A 24,816-nucleotide genomic window follows, 5' to 3' on the forward strand; every position below is an offset into this window, starting at 1 on the left:
GCGAGTAATTGGCAAAATTTAACAAAATGAACTGGACTTCCGTGACACAGCCCTTTGAAATCCGCCTGTTGCAATTGAAGACCCCTAAATCGAATTGTCCAGATGTTTCAGTTGTCATGTTGACATTTCAATAATGACCAGCATAATTCGTTAGTTATCAGAATTTAATGTTTGGAGTAAGGCAAAGCAATAGTGATTCATTTCCATTTTACTTACGAGACATTTTTTTAGTATCACAGTTTAAATATATACCTACCACTACAACATTATTTTTCGCGTTTTTGATACCTTTAGTAAGATTTTTTTCGACGGATTAACAGCTGCTTTACCTTTCCAAGTGGTTTAGCCTCTTCTACTCCACCGTATTAGACAGTACCTAATTTAGAGACTGGGCCCTCCTTTGGGTGTTCAAGACTTTTCCCTCGGAGAATCGAGAATTTTGCTTGCAGATCCTATTATTTATTAAATATACACAGAAACGTTCCTTGTTGTAGGTGCTTGTGACGTAAAAGGGATGACCTTTGCTGGTCTCCAGACAAGTGCACATCACTTTATGGCTCTTGACCAGGGCCAGCGGTATTTCTTCACCGTTGAAGCATCCAATGCTGCTGGTTTAAAAGAAAGAGCTTACTCTGATGGTGTAACATTAGATGTCACTCCAGCAGTACTTGGGGATGTTTTGTATGACTTACAAACAAGCGGCGTAAATTCTGCGCCTGAGCAGCCATCGCAGTCGATAAGCAGTCGTTTCCGACGATCTGTTTGGGACACACCAGGCGATGCAGATCAGACAGACGATTTCTCCCCGAGATCAAGTCTTGCTTTCGCGTCTGCTCATTCGTGCAACCTTTCGTGCAGTTTGAAGCAAAAAAACAATCGCCAACTAAAATTTTCGTGGAGAAAACCTACAGATTTCGAAAGTGGAATTTCTAATGTAGAATGGTGTGCAGGCAGCACAACTGGATCTTGCGATATTGTTTCTTGGAGGACCGTGGAACCAAGCACACTGTCAGTAGAACACTCTTTATCAAGGCCTCTTTCATCTGGGATTGAAGTGTTAATAACATTAAGAGTAACAAATGGTGTTGGGATGGTGTCCACAAGGACTTCAAGGCCACTACTTATAGACGGGTCCGCTCCCTCCGTTGGCACCGTTATGGTTGGCAATAGACCGGAGCCTAAGTACTTAAAGAATGAGGAATCGCTTCTTGCAGAGTGGAGTGGGTTTATCGATCAGGAGAGCGGTTTAAGCCACTTTGAGTGGGCTGCTTGTCACGCTAGTTCTAAAGACGAATGTATCACGCCTTTCGTAAACACAGCCCTCAAGACATCATTGAAGAATTCTGCTCTTGATCTCAAGCCTGGGTTGTCCTACGTTATAATCGTACGAGCACGCAACAATGTTGGGTTGTTCAGTGAAGCTGTGTCGAATCCCTTTATACTGGATGGTACAGCGCCAATTGCCGGCACCGTTTTTGATGGTTTAACGGAATTAAGCGATCTTGAAATACAGAGCTCTACCAGTGAAATCTCGGCCAACTGGTCTCCATTCACCGACTCCAATGGACGGATCACAATGTATGAAATATGCGTAGGAACAAAACAAGAGGAATGCGATGTGCGTGGCTTTTTAAGTTTGGGTCTCACTCTTAAAGCCACGATCTCTGGGTTAAGCCTAAATCATACCGGAAAATACTTCGTCACTGTGAAGGCCACAGATGAAGCCGGTTACAGCACCACTGCATCCTCTAATGGCATCCAAGTTGATAGTACCCCTCCAATGGAAGGAACTGTCAGGGACGGCCAGACTCTCACAGACATCGATTATCAAGGAGACGATACGTTCCTTTTTGCTAACTGGGATAAGTTCCAGGATCAGGAATCAGACATCTCCAGATACACATGGTGTGCTGGGACAAGACGAAAGACCTGTGACATTATTCCTGAGACTGATGTTGGTGATCACACAAGTGTAGGTCAGCAGATTCTTCCACCATTAGCAACTGGAATGGTCGTGTTTGTGACCGTCAGCGCCTACAATGGTGCGGGCGCGGTTACCAGAATTTCATCTGATGGGGTGAAAATAGATGGAACCGCTCCGGTTATCTTCGAGGTAGGCTGAAACATTTGTCTTTCTTTTTGTTGACTTTGGTTTATTTCACTCATATAAGATCTTCAGAGATCTTCGGTGATCTTCAGCGAAATTTACTTTTTTCTATCATTAATTTATGGTAATACCTTGGGTCTCTAGTTATAGGCTGACGTATTGAGTGATCAAGACAAACTCATGAGAAGATGGCCAGAATATGATCGTCTGGCTTAGTTTTGTTCTAAGTAGCCCTGTTATTGACAGTGACTAATGTTTAGACAAACTTTCCGATAGTCCCCTTCAGAGTCAAAGTGAGTTGTATCTTGTCAGATAAAGGTAATTAACTCTGGTTATTGGCCTGATTGGTCAAGTAAGTCGAGAAGTTATTAGTCCTGATCTTCTGTCAGTTAGGCCGTGATTTCATTGACTATGACCACTCTAAATGTGAGTGGTGCGTTTCGATACGCCTTTCCTTTTATTGTTTGTGAAACTGCGGTTTGTCTAGACATTCCATCGTTGTAAGTTTTGCTTGAGTCCTTCAATAAGTCGATTGTAAGGATCCCGCAACTGCTGACTAAAATTCAGCGGATAAAGGTTTCCCCACACTTCTTCCAATTGTGTAGCAATTTGCGTAATGTAGGCCGGTTGAATGGCAAAAGGCCGATGTACATCGTCATATTTTCAGCTTAAGTTTATCTCAACTGATATTTTTTAGGTCATGGAAATGCAGCTGGGATCTGGCAATAACGATAAAGATTATATTACTGCAAAAGATGCCTACTGTGCTAAGTGGAGCGTAAGTGACTTGGAAAGCGACATTGCGACCAACGAACTGTCTGTCTGTTCCGTTATTGATAAAAATGACTGCTTACTCCATAACCTTGATGTAGGCACTCGTTCAATGATCTGCATTACTGACCTGGAGTTTAAAGAAGGGGTAAAGTACATAACAAAAATTCGCTCAACGAACATCGTCCAAAGTTCCAGTGAGATGTTTTCGAATGGTTTTGTCGTTGACTCAACACCTCCAATTTTGGGAGAGATCACCCACGTTGAAAATTTACCTTCTAGGGTTGAGGCCCAAGTATTTACGCACTCAAAGATCTCTGTAGAATGGACCGGTTTCTTGGACAAGGAAAGCGGGGTCAAATCGTATTATCTTTGCGTTGGTATGTGGAGCGGTGACTGTAACTTCATGAACTTTACTGAAATCGGCAACTCAACAAGTTATACTTTGGAGGATTTATCACTTTCTCAGGGTGCAACATACTTCGTTTCCATAAAAGCAGAGAACATGGCTGGACTTATTAGCGAGGTGAAGTCTTCCAGTGGCGTTATTGTTGACAAGACAGGCAAGTAATTTTGTAACTTACTCAGTCATAATTTACGCAAATTTGCGACGAGACGACATAAGAAAGGAAGGATCTTAATGAAAGCCTCGATACAGATAAGAGCAGGCTTATTGCTTATGACATTTAAAAAGATTAAATGTTTTCCGTATTTGCCTCTCAAATCTCTTTTTTCGAAACTTGCAAAACACAGTGTATATGGAAAATCTTGAAAGCAAATGAAGAATTCCGGGTTGCGCTTATTTTCATTTCAGTGCAAAGGCGCAAAATACTTATCTTTTACCCTCTAGTCAGAATCTTATTTATGTCAATCACTTTTACGTTAGGTCCTGTTAATGAAGGAGTCATTAAGGATGGTTCTCATGGAGCCCATGACCTTGACGTTCAGAGAAGCAGAAGTTACATAGCAGCCCAGTGGAATGCTTTTGAGGACCTCGAAAGTGACGTCACGGAAATTAAGTGGTGTGCTGGCTCTTTGCCACGTTCATGCAATCTCGTTAAAGAAACAGAACTGAGTGCAGCTACTACCTCCGTCCGAAAGGTTCTCATTGATTCCATGAAAAATGGTCAAAAGTATTACGTTACTGTAAGTGCGACAAACGGAGCAGGCGTGACAACTTCACTCACATCAAATGGTGTGACAGTCGACGATACGCCACCATCACCTGGCACGGTGATTGATGGAGTTGAGTCAGATGTGGACTACATTAATGGCGAGGATGATATCAGAGCACGCTGGTCTGGCTTCGAGGACCCTGAGTCAGGCGTCCAATATTATGAAGTCGCTTTATGTGATGTTAGGAATTTGTCCTTCTGCCCTCAGCCGTTCACTGGAGTTGGTTTAGCTTCTAATTTGACGATCACAGGTAAACGTTATGTCCTAAAAATAGCCTACGTATCATATTAATTTTGTTATTGCAGTATTATACACAGAATGATTATTAAGAATCTTCTTCTTGGAAAGAAACACTTAGGTTAATGTTTTATGTCACCCAGTGTAGCAGGTCAGTACTAATGCAGTTGTGCTTAAAAACCTGAAACATGACCAATCAAATGCGTAATTCAGCTAATAGCAAACTAAATTAAATAAGTAAGTAAATAAATAAAATGTCTATTTCACCCGTTAAAATACATAGCAATCGTTACAGAGAGTGAAGTATACAAATCATGAAGATCGCACAGATTATTTACAATTATCATATACAACCTGTTAAAACATTGAAAATCTATATTGTTAAATTGCTAAATTGTATTTAAACCTTATTCTATTAAAGTAACTATTCTTAAAACGTTCAGTATTAAACCGTGGTAATTGAATCGCTTGTGATCTTAACCTCTTGTATGACTCTTTGACTTTCGGCAAAAAGGAATATAATGGATGGTTAACATTGCTCTTAATTTTGGAGAACAACCTGCGGTCAGTTTTCTAAAAGTTTATGAATATTAGTTAACTCAGAAGTGTAACGTCGCTTATTGGCCCCTTGTGTCGCCTATTGGCTTGATATGATCATTCGAACACATTAATAGAACGACACGATGATCATGCGACATTTTCTCTCAGTCGAACGTGAAAAACTTCTTGTTAAGTCTAGATCCCTTTTATCTTACAATATTTTAACATCCCGTTGCATTCGGTACAAGTGCTTATTGAGGATCGCTGTCTCTGTCACCTTTATAGGATTAGACCTTGAGAGTGGTGCTCAGTACACTGTCATTATTAGAGCAGTTAACCTTGCTGGGCTTCATATAGAAGCTACTTCAGACGGTTTTATTGTCGATTTTACTCCTCCCACGGCTAGTGAAGCACGGTTGGGGACTGGAACTGAACCTGTTACGTACCAATCCGATTTAGGAAAACTTGTAATCAGGTGAGTGCGTTCAATATTATTAATTATTGTTACCTTTTTCTAATTTTTTGCACGTAACAAAAAAACAAAATTGCAAAATGTGTCAAGCCGTGATAACATTGCGCCACATTTTCTTTTGATTATGTTATTTCTCCAATAATCGATTTTTTTTTCGTAGTTGTTCTTGAATCGAAAATTGGTTACTGAATTACGAAACTGCTTACATCATTCCCTTTTTGTTGTCATTGCGATCAATGTTTGTTGTGGTGATTACCCTTATGCTTAACCACATTTTGAAATAAAGAACATGGATGGATAAAGCATTCAATGCCGCGGCTGCGTGCTTACTCGTCGTACTACGAATGCAGTTGTACTAAACCAATAAAATATTTTCTTCAGTTGGGCACCATTTGCTGATCCAGAGAGTGGCATCTCACAGTACCATGTCTGTATCTCTACTACTCCCGATAACTGCACTGTAACCCCTTTTACTTTTGCTGGGACAAACACAAGCTTCACTGTGCGTGGATTACACCTTATCCATGGAGAGTCGTATTACGCAGTCGTGAAGGGATTTAATCGTATTGGATTGTCTTCACAAACAACAACAAATGCAATACTGATGGATTCAACACCTCCTACAATCAAAGATGCCATCAACCTCTCCGTCACCTCGACACAACTCCCTCGTACCAATGGATCTAATTCAAACAGTTCAGTTCCTCTTGTGGTCGAGAAACCAGACCATGAGGTATACGCGACCTCTCATATTCGTTTTACGTGCTCCGACGAACTCTTAACCTCTGACTGGGATGCGTTTGAAGATCTAGAGAGTGGACTCGAGCGGTATGACTGGTGCGTTGGAACTGCAAAAGCACAATGTGATGTTTTGGAAATACGAACTGTTGGTTTGAAAGGAAAAGGTGCGGCGATAGTCAGCAGACTTACCTCGGGAACATTGATCTATGCCACAGTTTACGCAGTCAATAACGTTAAACTTAAGACCCAGTTGGTTTCTGAAGGGTGCAAGGTAATTTCAGTTGCACCTAAGATAATGGAGGTACTTGATGTTCCCAGCTTGAATGCAAGTAGATTTTCGGATATCGACTGGAAAGCCATGATGCAGAGTTTATCGCTTAGCTGGAAGATCGCTGGAAAATACGTAAAGGAGATTTCGCGCTTGCAAATTCAAGTGGCAGTCACTCACTCCTCCTCAAATGTGTCTCTTCCTCAAGTTGGCTCGCAGAAGTCGTGGAATAGCGAGCCACTAGTCCACGATTTCATGGATGTACTATCATGGCAACGGAACGTTACAATTCGAAGCGTCGCTATGGAACCATGGAAACGTTACCGAGGAATCTTAAGGGTCTGGAACGAAGGAGGTGTTTGCGCTGAAGCTTCCAGTGACGGACTAAGAATCGAACCCAGTGCACCTCCCCTACGAAGTTTGTACATCCGAGATATAGCCGCTGAAAAGGAGCACTTACGCTGGCAGCCAAACCTGACACTACCAAGCGTAAATAAAAGTGCAGTAGACCAGGACGTGAAGTATATATCTTCACCGAGCGACCTTCAGGTAGTCATTAGAAGTATTACCAACAACACGGCTAACAGAACAGCCTTTCTCTTGGAACATAACCTCTTTAGCCCCACAAAAGACTTCAAGATAATCGTACAAAGAGTGGCGTCGGATAAAAATGAGAGCAACACCACTGAAGATAAAAGCATAATGCGAGTTATTCCTGGATTTGCTGATCCTGAAGGGCCGTGTTGCGCCGAAAGCCCGGTAGATCCAAAGACTGCTTTCACTGACTTACACTTTAAAGCCACTTTACCGTCACAACATTTTGGTGCTTCCCTTGCGCAATTACAGGGTGATTATTTTGCTGTTGGATCGGGAGATAGAGCATTTGCTCTTCCCCTCAGAAACAGATCAGCGAGCCACCTGACCCTTCCCGAAGACATTACTGGTACAACTGCGAACCCAGTGAAGGTAGTGTCCCACAAAAATCGCTCATTATTCTTGTCTGACGGTAAGGTACATGTTTACCGGAGCAGCCTCGATGATTTTGGAAATCTCCAGTTATTCAAGACTGTTGTTCTAGGAAACTGCAAGGTTCTTTCTCCTTCAGCTTGTTCTCCCACTGACTACTGGGCAGATAGCATCGGCCCGGTAATTTCCATAAATGATAACCACATCGCCATGACTGGAATAAATTCTTCCACAAACGCCAGTGTTGTATCTGTATTCCAAGAGAATGGAGGTGGTTGGAAGTTTGTAAGAACTCTAGGAGAAGAGATGAGAGATCCTGATTTTGGTCATTCCCTGTCTTTAAATGGACGTCTTCTGGCAATAGCGAGAGGGGACAAAAAGAATTCCTCTATATCTGTCTACGCTGTCGACACGTCTGCCTTGCTAATGACTATCTGCTCTAAGGATCATAAAAACCTTACTGGCCATCTGTCGGTACGCCTCACCGAAACTAACGCTCTTGTCGTAGTATCTAAAGACTCCAAGGTCACTCAAGTGTTTCAGCTCAACACCACAACCTATTCGTACAGAGAAGTATGCCATTTTATTGTAGCGCCGGATGAGAGCCTAAGTGGAAATCTGGACGTCAATACCCGTGATAAAGGTTACATTGTTGGTTTGGGTATGCTGACTTTAGGAGGACGCGATGGTGTACGGCTTATTGGTTTTCATGGAGTACACTCAAAGTATAAAGATGGAAAATGTATTAATCTGGGAAGTGCCATCACGCGGGAGAGTGGCTTGAGAGTAGATGACGGAATTCCTCGTGCGTCTGTGTCCTTCATGGAAAACATAGTTTTGATTGGCACTCCCAATGTCCTAGCTTGGCCTGGGCAAGGGGAAGATCTCGGAACTGGACGAATCTATGCAACTACATATTGCCCTGTTGACTATGTTCGTGTCAGGGTTTCTCATATCAAAGGCTTAGGATCTGTGGGATGTGCACCTTGTGAAAAGGGGCAAAAGTCGTTTGGTGGCTTCGCAGAAATGTGTTCAGTATGCGAGAGGATGACGTGCTTACAAACACCAGGCGAAGATCCGTTTAGCTTCACGTCCAGTGTTTGTGATTCGGTTACCTGTCAGTCTTCGTTAACCGTTGACAACAAAACAAAAGGAGTCACTATTCACTTAGCAAATGGATCGTTTTTTGTACCCGGCTCTGAAAACCTTTATACTATCCAACTACTTGAAACAACTCGAGCAGACCAATCAACAAGCTCTCTTTCGGAATCATTCATCATTGATCCTACTGCTCCCGAAGCTGGTGTCGTCTACGATGGAATTGGCAGTGATCGAAATACGAACTGTTCTGAAAATTCAACCTTTGGTGAGGACAGTCAGTGCTCTTCTAGAAGTTTTGAAGATACAGATATTGACTTTACAAACAACACGAGAGAGATTCACGCCAGATGGATTGAATTTATGGACAGTGAAAGTGACATTGTAGAGTATTTTTGGTGTGTGGGATCTCAACCAATGAAAGATGACATCAAGGTCTGTGAAAGTGCGGGAATGAGACCAAACGGAAGTTACTACGGGCTAAACTTGCAGCATGGAGACACTTATTATGTTACCGTTATGGCCTGCAACGGAGCCCGCAGATGTTCAGCTAACTGCAGTGACGGCGTTACCATAGATACAACACCGCCTGTTCTGAAATACGTCAGGGATGGAATAATGGGACCGGATATGGACTTTCAGGTTAAGTTCTATTTTTCACATCTTTCTATTTCTTATCAAAAACACAGTCTCAAAAAGTTTCTTTGTGCGTTTAAGTTTTGAACTTTTAGATTCTCGATCATGTTCGAAATTTAAGAGGTTAAAGGAGTCAGGTAGTTAATAATATGCATTGAATAACATTTTAGGAAACTCTATTAAGGACGCCAAAAGGAAACAGGCGTCTACCACTATACTGCAACTGATCACTCTCGAAATCTAAAAGAAGGTACTTCAAGAGAATAATGTTGATACGAAGAGCGGAAGGATCTAAAAAATAGTTTTCTGTGCCGCTAACACAATTTAATGTTTTTCCTTCTGCAGGTCTTCGTTGATGTTATTTTTGCATACTTCGCAGCAATTGATCCAGAGAGTGGCGTGACCTCATACGAAGTTGCCTGGGGCACGGCAGCTGGCTCGACTGACATAAAAGATTTCGAAGAAGTTACCAATACAACAATATGGCTAGCTAAGTTTAAAGACAACGCCCTTGAAAAAGGAAAGAAATACTTTGCAACAGTACGAGCTACAAATGGAGCTGGATTGCTATCAGACAAATTTTCCTCCAATGGAATAGTGGTCGGAAAATCAGAATACACCTTTGATAATAAGTCTTCTGCGTCGTTTTTCTTTGACACTGTTAATGTTAATGTGAACGGATCGCGTGAAGATGGAGGAGTGGGACAGACATATGGGACATTGACTGTACCAGAGGGAGCGGTTCAAGGGGAAGTAAAACTGCGATCCTTCAGCCTGGATAACGAAGCACTTAAGAAGAACACGACTGAGGAGGGTCCTGTTAGCAATCCTAAAGACACTAAGCCAAAGGTATGTATCTTGATCTGCTAGCTGTTTATGGCACTCCAACTGCCCCAACTGTTAATGGTCCAACTGATGAGATGCCCCAGTCTCTAATCTACCTATTTGATCTGACTGCACTGGCTGACGTACTAGCAAATAAGGAGTAACAATGACTGAAATTATATCTGTCCTACCGTTCGTTTGTTTCGTTCGATCCAGTTGATAAGCCGCTTGCTATCAACCCGACTGACTGACTAAATGTCTTACAAATTCGTCCTTAGGTTGATCTGAGCTGGCTAGTGTCCAACTGTTGGCCAGTTTCCTGCTTAAGAGCTTTTGGGTGACAGGGCATTGTCTTTAAATTTCTCTCTCCCTTATCCCATCTTTCTCAGACGAATCAATCTAAGGAGCGTTCTACTCCATTTATTATTTTAGTTACCCAAGTAAATTGTCAGCCACTTATTCACCGATTACATTGTTTACGACATAATGAAGTACCTGAGTATTGTGTATATTTTTAAGTAGTAGCTATAGTGTCGGACTATAAAAACCTTCAGGCTATAAAGTAGATATATAGCATGTTTAACCGTACTGTTGTAATCATATTCTAAACCACAACCCCGGAAACCACAACACATACTTGTAAATTTTAATCTCTATCCTGGGCGAAAATCTTTTACCACCGAACACCTTGCCTACGTACCTATCTGGATGAGAATACCCTACCAGGATGCACCACCAACTTTTGGCTTTGGGAATTCTTTAGGGGCTGGTTGGGGTTGACAACTTGACAACTAAAGAACGTTTTTCTGGTCTTTTCATTTGGCAGCAATTCATGCTTGGCAATTACAGTTTTGTCATAAAAGCGTTGGACCCGGTCAATAACACTGTCCAGGAAGGCTATAGGTTCGTAAAGCCAATTAAAATTTCCATGTTCTATGACGTCAATAAACTGGTCAAAGCCAACAAAAAACACGTTAGCAATGAAGTCACCAAGGAAGATGTCGACCCAGTGTTGTATCTATGGGATCCAGAAAACGAAACCTGGTAGGTTTTCATGGTTTTAGGTGTCTCTTGTTAGGTGTTTTAAGTACTACTCATTACATCATACAAGCATATCCGCACATTTTGCCAAAGGCGTGATGAAGAAAAGATCACAAAGCTTTCGGCCTGGTTACGCTGGCGTGTTACGCTTTGCTCGTGTTTTAATTCATTAATTAAAATGAAATCAACATTTTAATATTGAATTCCAGACACCTTAGGGAATTACAATGAGTTAAAGCCCAATACACGCACGATTGGATGCAGTTTAAATTCTCCGTAAACTTCCTGTGATTTTTCTTTTTAAAAAAAGATTGAGAAGGAAGCTACATGCTCACAGAAAAGACTGCTCTGGCCCCTGGAGAATACGCCTTTACGCAGACTAAAAACGAGTTCCCTGAAGACCTAGAGATAGATAAGTTGCTTAATAGGTGAAACATGGATTTCGGATTGTTAAGGAGCATAGATTCTTGTAATCTCCAATGTTTGCGCCATAAGAAATGTTTGTCCATAACAGGTTTGACGCGTCCCTCACGTGTCCAAAGCCATGGAGTCACGTGAACAAGACAATCAAGTTACTAACGGTAGATGTGTGTCACCTAACTCAGTTTGCGTTTTTCTGGTCATTTACGGCACAGCATGGAATGGTTCTGTTTGACAAGAACAGCTCAAGTAAGTACAGTATGTTTGACCCATAAAGGCATGACTAAAAGTAGTTACTAGACAAGAGTGCTGTAGTTCCTTGCATTCATTGACTGTCAGTAGGGTGCTGCCTGTCCACTTCACAGTCTGGTAGCAAGACCCAGTATACAGGTCTACTGAAGGCTGCATTTTCTTTCTGTGTCGGAATAGCGTAATGAACCACGCAATTCACGACAACTGTTCACCGGTCTTCACTTGGAGTTGTTTCTAACCAACAGCATCAATGTATAAGGCTGCGCTTTTGCAATGTGAGATCTCTACGGACAATTACTATAATTTCCTGCATGCACTTTGCAGTCGAAAAGGTTAAAGGTTAAAGGTTTAAACTTTGTTTATTGTGGAAAGTGCAGTTAGCTTATCCAGCTAGTTTACAGGCACTATAATTAAAAAATAATTAGAAAAAGATAATTCAAATACAACACAATAGGATTAAAAACCCCAACTGGTAGGAGGCAACCAGTTAGCTATTTACAAGCGTGGCCGAGGATCTGAGCTAGGGACGACCGAGGGCAAATCCAGAGCGGGACTCGAACCTGGGACCGCTGGATTGCGAGTCCGATCAGGAGACCACTCAGCCACGCTGTCTCCTTAGTAAGTGAAAAATGCTAATTTTGGTCGTTAAACGCTGTCTCAGACGTTGTGGCTCACTTTTTCATGGCCGCGCCCTGAGAAGCAAACAAACAAACATAACCTCACTCTCTTGTTTTTCAGTTTACAACAAAGAGGGCGTGGTGGCAGTTTCTCGTGCTAAACAAGTGACCAAACTTGAAATTCCAGTACGCAGAGCGAAAGGAGCACAAGGCAATATAACAGTACAGTGGTCGTTATATCAGAATGACTCAACACTTGATAGAGAGCTTGTTTGGCCGACTTCTGGGATAATAGCGCTGAACGATGGTAAATGGAACGAATCTTTAACTATCAACGTTGCCGACGACAAGAAAAAGGCACCAAAGAGTGTAATGTGGGTCCAGCTTGATAAAACCTCGGGTGGAGCCTTGTTAGCATCACATGATCAAACAAAGGCAAAGATTGTGATCAAAGGGAACAAAGAAGCGAGTGGGACCTGGAAGTGGATTATCATTGGCGGTGTTTGTGCTGCCTTTCTGCTGCTTTTGATTATTTTGTTCGCGTGGCGGAAGTGGAGAAAACACCACAACGCAATTAGGTACAGCAATATAAATGTTTGATTGATGTTCATTAGGTTCAAAATAGCCTTTCCAATGTGTTCAGTCATAGTAAGAAACAATTCGAAATGAAAAGCAAAGGTTCTTAAAGAAGTGCTTTTCCTATTTTTTCACTTGTCATTTGCATTAGGTGTACTGACGATTAGGAGAAAATAAATATATATCCAGCAGTGGATCTCTGTGGATACAATTCGTATTATGTTGACTGCTGCACCGGTTATTCTAACAACAGCGATCACATTTACTTCCTTTCACAGGGTGGATGAAAGACCTCCCGAGTTTTCTTACTGCAATTCCATGAGCACAAAAAGAGAGACCGTACAGCCGAACCCAAGAGACCTCGACCCGGGCGCAGACTCGCGTTCAGCGGATTCTCTAATGTGAGTTGAGCCTCGTCTTTCTCTTTAGAGGCGCAAGGGAAGTTTTTCTTTTGATGGACGCGTTTTTAGAAATAATTAAAAAAAAACTACAAACAGTTAAGAGCTTGTTCAGCCATTCACCCTCATGTCCGTACCCAGTGACCTTAAAAACAGCTGACTTTTTTGTTGTTGTCATTTCTGTCGTTGTCCTCTAATTCGGTTGAGCTTTTAAAACAATACAAATCCTTGGGTTGACGTAGGTCAAACATGGCAGTACATTTTAATGCAAATGCCCTCTACAGAGCCGTGAATAACTTACTCACATTAGCTTGAATAAACATAACATTTGCTGACAATTATTACAAGATACATACTAAAAGAAAATTCTGAGATTGTTAACAACGATTTAGCTATTCAACTTTTGCTCGCAAATTTACTCGGAAGGTCATCAACCTTTTTTGACCAAAGCTTGGTATAATTTCATAATGCAAGAGCGTTGTAGAATAGTGTAGCAAGTATGGTGCATTTTTTTGATTCATTCAATCCTTTTTTGGTTTTACTTAGGGTCATGTCCTTCCACTCTACTCCTGATATTCATAATCATAGACGTGGTGACGAAACATTAATAAACGAAGGCAGTGATAACGGGGACCGACCTGTCCCAACAAAGAGAAAGAGTGCCAAGCGAAAGCTATCAGGTTGGTAAATGTGGTTGTTAGAATTACAATCAAAGTCTTAAGCAAAGCGTATTTGATTCCCCTCATCGTTACAAATCTCTATGAAATAAGGCCTGTATGAAGCTTACCTGTATAAACTTTACTCCTTTCTTTGTTTTTATTGTTGTTGTTGTTTGTTTGGCGTTTTTTTCTTCATTGCGTCGGTGTGTGATCGAATCAATGGAAACCACGGTTCCATAAAAATCAATCATACAATCGACCTCCCCTAAATGCAGCACTAAATGTATTTTTAACCAATGCAATCGCTTTAATGGGCCGAAGTGAAAGCAATTTGTTTTATGTGATGTGTTGTGTACTGCCAGGTCTGTCGAGGGTGAGATTAAGAGATTGGTATCAGCTGGGCCCTGTTTTACCGGGGGGGACGCCAGCGAGCAGTGATGATGAGATGGAAACTTCTTTTACAACCTTCGAAGAAATGCCGAAGGGATTGGTGAACCCTTTGTACGAACCGCCTTGTATAACCCCATCTGCCACCAGTTCCGATGGTGAAGAGCACCCAGCACTGGTAGATGACTTAGATGGGAGGGAAAGGGGAGGACTTCGCGGCTCGAAGAAAAAACGGTAAGGAAATAGTTTAAGCGCACTTACAACTGTGTAGTCTAATGGCTGGAGCACGTTATTTGTTGGAAATACAACTTACGATTTACATTATTTCTGTTAGCCTTGGACCAGGCTCCGCATTGGGGGAAAAGGGAAGCAAAACATCGGCGAGCGAAGCGAGCCCACCGGTAGTCTGGGGAGGAAGAGGGTGGCCCTTTCCCCCTCCCCAGACAAGAGCTCGGCTCACTTCGCTCTTAGATATTTTTCCTATTTCACCCCTTCTTTTTGCCTTTTTCCGCTACTGCGGAGCCTTGTCCCAGGCTCAATTTCTGTTGATGATTAACTCGTCAATATCAATCATGTCTCTTTTACGTTACTTTCTTAGTCAGCACTTTTTTTAGTTACGGTCCCATGGATCCTGGACTACATGGAGACTACATGGATCCCCCGAGATTGGGCCTTAACTCCTACTTTACCCCACCCGTTCCAAATGGAATAGTCCCGAGAGTTCAGCAACCAGATGTCCAGACACAAACCGCTTTAAACGTTGCGGCCTAGGGAGGTGTGTGTGGGGGAGGATTTCCTTTGAAGTGTCCCCTTTATTTTGTCCGAGGTTGCGACTCTGGTTACCTTCACAAGATTGTACCCCGTCCAAACCAAAATCCCGGACTTTCGAAGACAAATGTACAACAGCGAACCTTTTTCAACTTAAAGGGGAATAGGGGAAAGGTCCTGTAAAGTTTTCCAGCTTTATTCCTGGGATTGAAGTTATTCTCTTTTTATTAGAAGTGTTGACGATCAAGGTAATCCCGATGAGGCAAGAAAGGAGGCCTACAAGCCGGTGTTGCCTTCATCAAAGCCGGTAGTCCCTCTGGTAGATGATGCTGATGATACCAGTCAGGAAATCTCACGGGAGGAGGAGTGACAGCTATTTTTTTTTAACTGCTTAGGTTCGCATAATTTGAAAGTAGAGTAGTTTCCGTGTAAGAACACGTAGTTTATGATGAAGAAAGTCAGTTCAATTGACACAGAGCACATGTGTTGTGCGACGGCCTAGAGTTAGCGTTGCCCTGAGGCCCCAGATATTTTAGTTAATCGTTCTTTCTCATAAACTTGAAGCCCTGGGGCCTGGGGACTAGTTCAACGAACTTGACGCTTGCAACGTCGCTACGACTGTCGCGGCATGCTTCGAGCATCAATTTCGTTCAAATAGATAGAAGGAAAACCTCTCACAATTAGGTTGACGTTCTCATAGACTGTTTTTAGACTGTCGCTTTGAGTTAACGTACATTTAACTGGTTCTTTAACCTCCATTTACATATTCTTAAGACAATGACAATTCTCGTCAGTAGTTTAGAACCCCGGCTTAGGGAAGTTGTAGCCGGTGTATCCGACTCTGAATGTGTGTATTTTCTTGCTTTTACTTTGTTTGCACTTCAGCGTTTAATATGCTAATAAAGGCTGGTAACTCGAATTTTCCGTGCGTAATTTCTTTCGCTTTTGATAGAAAGAATATCTTAGGGATCTAACTCACTTGCTCTTCTCCATTAGCCTGTGCACAGACACCCCCCTCCCCTCAGAAAAAATCGGCTGTTTTTGATTCGATTTCTAGTCTGGCATGTCATCTGTCATTCGTCCCAACGGGGCGGCAAAAGAGACGACGTCTCTGCCGGTTGCGGGGTGAGGCGAAGAGACGGATGACATTTCAGACTACTCGATTTATGACCGTCCACGGATGGTTTGTTTTCCCGACAATTGAAGACCATTTCCTTTGAGAATGACAGTGAACTAACTTACGGTATTATTTTGACAAACTTTGGCATTGCATTTGCGTTTGCGTTGTCTCGTTTCGCACAATTGAAGTGCAAACACAAGCGTAAATGCAAGCAGAAGGAAATGACATTTTTTCTATTTCTTGCGTCGGCGCTTGGTTGACCGCTTGGTTTTTTATTTCCATTTCACACGCGACCTAAGAAGACCCTGGGGACGGGGTTGATTCACACGTGTTGCGTTGAGTTGCGTTACGGCTGTTGCGTAAGTTGCGTTGTTGCGTTGTATTGTGTTTGCATTTACGCAGGGTCCAGGCTCCACACAGAAAACAAAGACCCCAGAGATTCATGGGACACTTTCAACGCTGTATTTTTGTTCTGTATTTTGTACCAGCTTTCACGAAATATCGGAGGAACATGAAGTTTCTTCAAAAGAGTTTCTCGTAGAGGAGTTTCTTAAGGAACTTTTCTTCTTATTTTCGTTTTGCTGTAGCAAGAATGTGTTTGCACAGTCTTGGCGATACTGATAGCGTCGATAGCCTTTATCCATCCGCAAGGAAAGGACCCAATACACAACGAAAGTAATTCTGCTACATGTACAGCCTCCAGGTACGTTTTATTTAAACACAGAGAGGTTCTTCTATTAATTAAACAGTCAGTGAATGATTGGACAAGAGATAAACGAAGTCAACGACCTTTATTGTCGTCTTACATGCGTATTCGGGTGGTGTAAATTTTAATCGGCCAGTAAAATACTCGGACTAGTACTGCGGCCTGTGGATTACTGACTACGGACTGGGTACTACTGTTTCCTAATCGAAGATTACAATCATGTAAGTGCTGCAAGCAGATGCTTATCTGACAAGCGTCATACTTCTCGATCATGAAACATACTGGAAAAATTAGGGAATTTATTTGGAAACAGCATCCTTTTGGAATTATGATTGTCTACACTATAGGTGTGAAGGCATTTGTGTCCTTGCATTATGGTCATTTTAGGTGATCTATAAGACACATAAATTCTTGTACATGTACATCCTTCAGGGCAATTCTTCAGGGCAAGAAATAAGGGTGCATTTCTTTACTAATGTCCAAATCCAGATTTGTAATCCGAAAACAGATAATTATATTTCGTTCCTTTACTAAAATCCAAAAATGCATTGCTGATCCAAATGATCCACAACGGAGGTGGATTCTTTGGATGATATTTAAAACCAGATACTTTGGATACATATGATCCGAAGGGTTTCTTTACTATGGATCCAAAAAGAGTGAATACAGCCACCGATAACTTGAAATAATTTTAATACATACAGCAGCTGTTTGACAACACTGTAATCTAATCTGAACTCGAGGCATGCATTAAGTGATCAATTTTATCCGTTTTATCTGGAGAGACAAAACTACACAACTTCTCCATCGCGTCTTGCAGCAGTTTACTTTTCCAGTAAATATCTTATTTCAGGACTCATCTTCTGAAGCAGTGTCCTTGAGCTAACTGTCCAGATTAAAATGAAAGATCAGCAAATTTGCAACATCATCAACAGCCGTGTAATTCTCTCTCAACGATACCGTCAATACTGTGGGTCGTTTCTATGGAAATGAATGAAAAATATTCCTTTTTTGAATACATTGTTTCTTTTCTTAACAAAAAATTCTGATGATCCGGATTTTTAATCCGATCTCAGATTTTAGTCAAGAAATTCACCCTAATTTTCATTATACTAGGTAAAAAAAAATACACTAAATATACAATTACGTTAACTGGTGTGCAAGAAATGACAATTATAACCTTTGATAAAAAATACTTCTGCTTTCACTGAATTGAGACAATAGCTAATTCTTCCAAATACATGTAGTGTTCTTACCCATAAAGGTACATGCATGTCTGCAACTCATTGTTGTGACAGAGCAGTAAAGTAACAGGAACAATACTCGACAAATCCAAAGGTATAGTAGAAAGTGATGAGAACTGCTTCAGTAAAACTTTATGTTCAAATCCTTTGTATTTTGTGCTACTTGCCATATTTTTAAAAACATTTTTGCATCAATTTATTGATTTATGTGTACAACAATAATCGTATAGTTTTGTTATTTACATGTCGATGACTAATAATAATATATGGGCATGAAACTGTTCCCTGTCGTCTGTTGCAACAGATGGCAATAATGGACATGGATTTGAAGAAACTTGAAAGAAGTTTGCCTAACAAGATTTATTGCTATGCCTGGCCTGCAGAAATCACTAAAAATGATCATGGTTAGTGTTCCATGATAAAATTTCTTTGATATCTTCATCTTAACCCTACAGTGGCATTTCATGTAAGGGTAGAGGAACTACTTGTAAGCAAAGACTTCAGCACAGCATTGATCTAAAGCAGAAATTAATAACCTTGTAACATTGCCCCTTCAAATCAGAGGAAATGTCCATTTCCCCAACAGCAGAAACCCTATGATTTTTGGTCAAACATAGTATCTTTGCTATCTGTTTGCAAAGATGATGTGAACATAGAAATTATGTTTGGTGATGTTTTAGAGAAGAGAGATGGGTTGTGAACAATTATTTAGGTTTTGTTCTAGAGTGTGGAAATATCTGTTATCTAAAGGGTTTATTAGCCTATATATTTGGGTCAAATAATAGCAAGTTTTTGCTAGCCTTCTGTATGGTCAAAATGAAGTGCAAAACGTTGCCTGGCAATGATTTTGTTTTGTGAAATAGAGAAATTTGTTGTTGGTGCAGACATCTTGTTAGTATTTTAACTGATCTTCAAGTCCCAAGAGTGACTAACATCAATTTTCTTTCAACAATATTGACATCGATCATAAAAAAGGTTATGACAAGTAATAAAATGAAACCAATTTAAAGGGAAAATGTTTTGATCTTTTATCAAATTCTTTCAACTAATTCTTTAAGGAAATATGGAGCCCAGTTTGGAGAATTTGTAGGTGGATGTTTGGGGCATAAAGAGTTAACAGATGATCCGCAACACATCCTAAAGTGCTTGTGCATGGCTTGTGAATTTCTGTTTGATGAAGTGTTGTCTTGTCAAATTCAACCAGAAAATAATTTATTATCACTCAGTTTTAAGAAGCCTATGAATTTATGAAGCTGGTTAGTTTTTGGAGGCACTGCAAAATCAAATTTTCTTTTATGCGAATACCTTCTAAAAGAATTAAGTTTCAAATTTCACACTTGTTTTAATACACTATCCAAATTTGAGATGAGTTGTTGCGTTTCAGTTTATTAGCAACTCATCCACGAATCGTAATGATTGTACAAATTATAACCGCTCTTAAAAGTTTTCGTCAATAATATTCTCACCTATAAGTTGGCTCACAGAACTCTTTGATTGGTATAGTTTAGCGAAAGTTAAATTGGAGATAACAAATTAAAAATAAATCAAGCTTCCATAACTTGAGTGGTCAAGGTTTTAAATGGACGGCACATTTTGCATGTAACATAAGAGAGAGATTATTCATTCTTGTTATAATGTATTTTGCCACCTTGTAATATGTTACAATAATATTATTACAAAGATTTGATAGTACTTACATGTATAGTATAGCATTGATTTTAAGAATGTTTAACAGGTCTTCCCTCCCCTGGTGCTGTGCCTTGATGTGGAGTGAGGCTTGCGTGCCCATGTTGTGTCCAGAGCTATGATGGTGGGAGCTTATGCTCCTGGTGGGTTCAACTACATGTATGCCAGATTGGTCTAAGGGATAAGGGCCTGAGTCTAAGCAGCACCGTATCCTTCTCCTCAGGTTGGGGGTTTAGTGCAGGGCTAACAACTCTGTCTTGTTAAACACCTCATGTTAAACCTCATTAGGGAAAACAGGAAAAAGCACCTACTATAGAGGCTCTGTTAGTGGAAGGGGACAGGTGAGCAAGTTGAAGATCCTCTGAAGAATGAGCTACATGTGTGTACAGATGCAGTGACAAAGCTCAACAACACTGCCATTGAACAGGCCGTGAAGTGAAATACATGAAAGTGTACATGTGGATTTCCAGTAATATTCCTAACGTCAACCCCGCATGACACTACACCTGAGGAGTTTCACTTTTTTATGTGCCGCTGACAAAGAAAACTTGCTACTGCATGCTGGCAAGAGATCAAATCAAAGTAAGTCAGACAAAACTTATGTCAAGATATTATGGAAATCAGACCTCGATCTCAATGTTCCCCTTCAACTGGCATGGTCAACTACAACTCACAAACCAACCTCTGCTAAAACTATGAAATCAAGGATACCCAACATGCATGCCCAGACAGTACCCATACTGACAATTATTCTTCCCTACAAGTGCATCCTTCTAATTCCAGATGCCTGGCTGGAACTCGCTGAAGTTAATGCAAGTGGTGTTAAGTCAATGAACTGTGCTGGTGGAAAGTGGTACATGCACCTCTTAATCTGCATAAGACAAGTGATTACCTGTAGAATCATATACAACCGGTCAACCAATAAGCCAGCAATTACATATATGGAAACCGGGAACTCATACAGACTGTTCTTCCCTATTTGTACTCACTGTGTTCAACTAGAAGCACAAACCTGATGCCTGTCTTTTGCTGTGTTGTCAACCAGGCAAGTGGCATTGAAGGTCAACTCCCCACTCAAATCAAGAAAATTCAGGATACCCAACATGCCTTCAAGGTAAGTACTTATACTGACTGTTCCTCTACACTTTGTTGTGATCCACAACTGCATCCCTGATGCTGCCCTATACATTCCAGATTACTGACTGGAAACTTGTGGAAGATATCACTTGTATGAGACTGGATTCCTAATCTATAGTGGCTGAGTGCTTGTGTATGGCCAGATTCCAATGAAAGCTGAACTTGTGGAAGGTGTAGTTTCCAGTGTCACTTAATCTGCATAACACAAGAGATCAGATATCATAGAACCGGTCAACCAATAAGCCAGTACTGTAAGTATGGAAACCAGAAACTCATACTGACTGTTCTTCCCTGTTTGTAATGTTCAACTACAAAAGCATCCCTGATGCCTCCCCTTTTTGCTTCGGTGTCAACCTACATGTACATGTAGCACTTGAAGGAACCTACCACCCAAATCTTCGAAATTAAGGATACCCAACTTGGCTACTCAGTGAGTTCTCATTACTGACTTTTCCTCTGCACTCGTTGTGATCATCGATCTACAAATGCATCCCTGATGCGCACCCCACACATTCCAGATATTTGACTGGAAACGTGTGGAAGATATTACTTGTGTGAGATTGGATTTCTAACAGTAGCTGGGTGTTTGTGTCAGGCCAGATTCCAGTGAAAGTTGAACTTGTGGAAAGTGTAGTGGTGTTTGGCCGATTAACTGTTTCAGCAGAAAGAGGTGTCACTTAATCTGCCTAACACAAGAGATAACACATCATAGAACTGGTCAACCAATAAACCAGTAAGTGTGGAAGGAAACCAGCAACTCGTACTGACTGATTTTCCCTATTCGTAGTGTTCAACTTCAAAAGCGTGACGTCCCTCCTGATGCTTGCCTTTTTTGCTAAGGTGTCAACCTGGCAATCAGAGGAACCCACCACCCAACTCGCAGAAATCCAGGATACCCAACATGCCTTCTCATTAGTCAGTAGTCATACTGACAGTTCCGCTACATTTGTCAAGATCATTGATCCACAATGGCATCCCTGATGCCTGCCCCACAAATTCCAGATATCTGACTGGAGACTTGTGAATGATACTACTTGTATGAGACATGGATTTCTAACAGTGGCTGGGTGCTCAAGTGTATGGCTGGATTCCAACAAAAACTGAACTTGTGGAAGGTTCAAGTTGTGTTTGGCCATAAACTTGATCCTACTGTCTGTTCTTCTTCTCCTGTGGTGATAAGGGTCAATGCAAGTCACTTTAGCTGTCAGCATGCCATTAATTATGGATATCTGTACCACTCTATAATAAAACCTACATAAACCTTGAAGGATGACAGTTAATGCAGATGAAGATGACTACCGCACAGGTTGCCGAAATGTCAGTCACTGTCAACAACAACAGTCCTATTCAGGACTACGTTCACCCGGACAATCAAACTCAACCTTCTTTTGAAGAGTCTCTTTATCAACCCCAATTTGTTGTGATACATTAATTTTATTGGGTTTTTTTTTTCAACTTCGTGCAGTTTAACTTTGGAGAATACACTTTATGCCATAAAACATTGATTTGAAGTTAAACATCGACTGTTTGTACTTGATATCATTTTTTCTACCTTATGTTGAAATTAGAAGGAATGAGGTGCCAAGATTACCAGTCTGCCATGACTGTTGTTGTCTTCCTGATGATCATAAAAGTACTATGGATTAGTGGAAAGTGCATGTAATCATTGTGTCTGTAGCTTTCTGCATGACTTTAATACTGTGAAACTCACAAAACGATGAACGCCAGGAATATTAATTTTACAGAATATTATTGTGTTGCGAAGAAAAAGCCAATGAGGCGTGAGAAAACTAAACTGCAAACGGCACGGGTAATAATTAATTTTAGTTTGTGGTTTTGTGGTTTGCTTTCGCGCCCTGAACTTTATTGTGATTGGTCACTACACAATAAATATTCCTGAGAGTTTTCAGGCGTTCATAGTTATCTGAGTTTGACAGTCATTTCCATTCCACTATTTTGTTAGCTGAGAGGTGAAAATCATGACTGTTAGTAACTTTTATCTTTTTGTGTATCTCAAGACTAGAGGGGATTACTGGCCTGCCGTGAGGGAGAGAGTAGTAGAGCAGAAAAAGAGGAGCCACTGTTGTTTTGTCTTCCACCATCTACCATGGATTTGAGGTATGTGACTGTTTTCAAGTTTAAAAAAATCATAAATCATCATTTAAGTGACAAGTAGCTATGGTGACAAATTATGTCGCTGATTTTTATTATAGGTGATTCATTTCCCCCCTCTTTTTTAGCATGGTCTGTGTGGATCCAGGTTGTGAAGTGCTCAAAAAGTTTCTGGCATTATATCTGAGTTACCTGACAATTGTGACAGAGGGAGAAAATCCTGTCAATTTTCCATAGTATAGAATTCTTTGGAGGAAACTTCCTTCTGCATAGCAGCTCCCAGAGAAGGATACAATGATACAATTGGAATTCCTCAAATAGAGCGTTTGATTTGTGCCTTCATTGTTACTAGTAAAGCTGATACAAGGTTCCTTAAATGATTTATTGCAGTTTTCAAGATCCTTGACAGTTTAAGGCATTCTCCGTAGACTGTTCACAGTCCTCTATTTTTCCATAAGATCTTCGAAATCGAGTGCTTTGCGTTATGAACTGACATCTTGGATGAGTGTCAAAACTACTTAAAGACCGGTTCCTACTTAGGGGGCGCTAACCCCAACCCCAACCCCAACCCCAACCTTAACCCCAACCCGAACCCGAACACTGACACTAACGCTAACCCGATCCCGAACCGAACCTGAACCCGAACCCTCAGCTTGTCCCCTCGGTACATTTGAAAATCAAGATAGCCGTGACTGTAAGACACGGTATATCTAAACGATCTCATGAAAAAATAGGCGACTGTGAACAGTCTGCATTCTCCGATGCAAGCAAAAGTGACTAATATAGTGAAGCAGCATCCTTGGAAACCAAAATTAATCTTTAGGTTCCAGATACCTATTGATATTTGTGTCTTTCTTTTGCTCAAGATACCTGATTTTTTTTGTGGTCAATTTCGGTTTGTAACTGGCCTGGGGTTTTCCTCCTAGGGGCAGGTGGACATATGGGGAGATTTTTCACCCATCTGTCGTTCCACAACCCCATTTAATTTGGCATTTACTAAACTATGTGGACTGTCATAATCGATCCAGAATTGGTATAATTTTCATTAATGCTGTTATAACGTTATAAATGACAATTTTATTGTAAGTATGAGTCATATTTTGAGAGTAATAAACTGAAAGTTAGCACTGCTTTGTGGGTGTGTAGTTAAGCATTAGAAATTATATATAGTAAACACGAAAGGGAGTTGATCGAGAAATTATTATTCAAGACATTTCAATTTTTAAGTCATCAGTGTGGAAGCTGCTGGCTGGATATTGATGTAAACTCCTTAGGTAACCTGGCAATCCTATATTGGGCTTATATTAGGTTTTGGTACACAAAAACAGTACTACCGTGGCTGAAGGATTCTTCATGCAACTGAAAGAGGATAGCTTAGGAATGATGATTGATCATGAAATCGAAAATTTTGACCAAAATCATGGACTTTGGAAAAATAATATCCAATTTAGTGACTAAGTAAAATGTATGTTTTCAATGTCTAGGAAGGTTTATTTTTTATCCAGAACATCCCAAAATATCACTTCTGGGTCTATTTTTGCTAAAAAAAAATATACACAAAATGAAAAATTTTGACCAAAAACATGGACTAATTTCTTTGGAAAAATGCAATTTAGTGACTAAGGAAAATTTATTTTTTATGGTCAAGCAAAGTTTCTTTTTTATCTAGAACGACCCCAAACAGCCAAAATTTACTATTCACGTAAATAAAAACTAAATTGAAAACTCTTAACTAATCTTTGGAAAATACCCAATACCCAATTTTTGTAGCAAAATCAGGCATTAACCAATTTGGAGAAATAATACTGAATTTGGCCACCCAGACTATAGGGCAGAAATAAAATCTCTTCTTTCCA

At 40.7% G+C, this 24,816-nt stretch overlaps 1 protein-coding gene and 1 long non-coding RNA gene across 2 annotated transcripts in view; both read left to right on the plus strand.

Moving 5' to 3' along the window:
• The window catches only part of LOC140938635 (uncharacterized), a 41,336-nt gene extending 25,462 nt beyond the window's left edge, over window positions 1-15,874 (plus strand). Inside the window, exons 4-16 of the mRNA XM_073388133.1 lie at window positions 495-2,113; window positions 2,805-3,441; window positions 3,765-4,304; window positions 5,117-5,306; window positions 5,685-9,018; window positions 9,358-9,861; window positions 10,664-10,881; window positions 11,393-11,547; window positions 12,289-12,745; window positions 13,022-13,144; window positions 13,688-13,821; window positions 14,163-14,421; window positions 15,187-15,874. Of these exons, the coding sequence (XP_073244234.1) occupies window positions 495-2,113; window positions 2,805-3,441; window positions 3,765-4,304; window positions 5,117-5,306; window positions 5,685-9,018; window positions 9,358-9,861; window positions 10,664-10,881; window positions 11,393-11,547; window positions 12,289-12,745; window positions 13,022-13,144; window positions 13,688-13,821; window positions 14,163-14,421; window positions 15,187-15,325 (8,309 nt within the window). The 3' untranslated portion in view covers window positions 15,326-15,874. The remainder of the gene's footprint in view (window positions 1-494; window positions 2,114-2,804; window positions 3,442-3,764; window positions 4,305-5,116; window positions 5,307-5,684; window positions 9,019-9,357; window positions 9,862-10,663; window positions 10,882-11,392; window positions 11,548-12,288; window positions 12,746-13,021; window positions 13,145-13,687; window positions 13,822-14,162; window positions 14,422-15,186) is intronic.
• Window positions 15,875-16,543: 669 nt separating this feature from the next.
• LOC140938641 (uncharacterized) lies at window positions 16,544-23,448 on the plus strand. The gene is made up of 3 exons (XR_012165547.1): window positions 16,544-16,778; window positions 22,867-22,966; window positions 23,089-23,448. It is a non-coding gene; the product is annotated as an uncharacterized lncRNA (long non-coding RNA).
• Window positions 23,449-24,816: the final 1,368 nt, after the last annotated feature.

This window comes from Porites lutea, chromosome 5, assembly GCF_958299795.1.
Source record: "Porites lutea chromosome 5, jaPorLute2.1, whole genome shotgun sequence".
Taxonomy (NCBI): Eukaryota; Metazoa; Cnidaria; class Anthozoa; order Scleractinia; family Poritidae; genus Porites; species Porites lutea.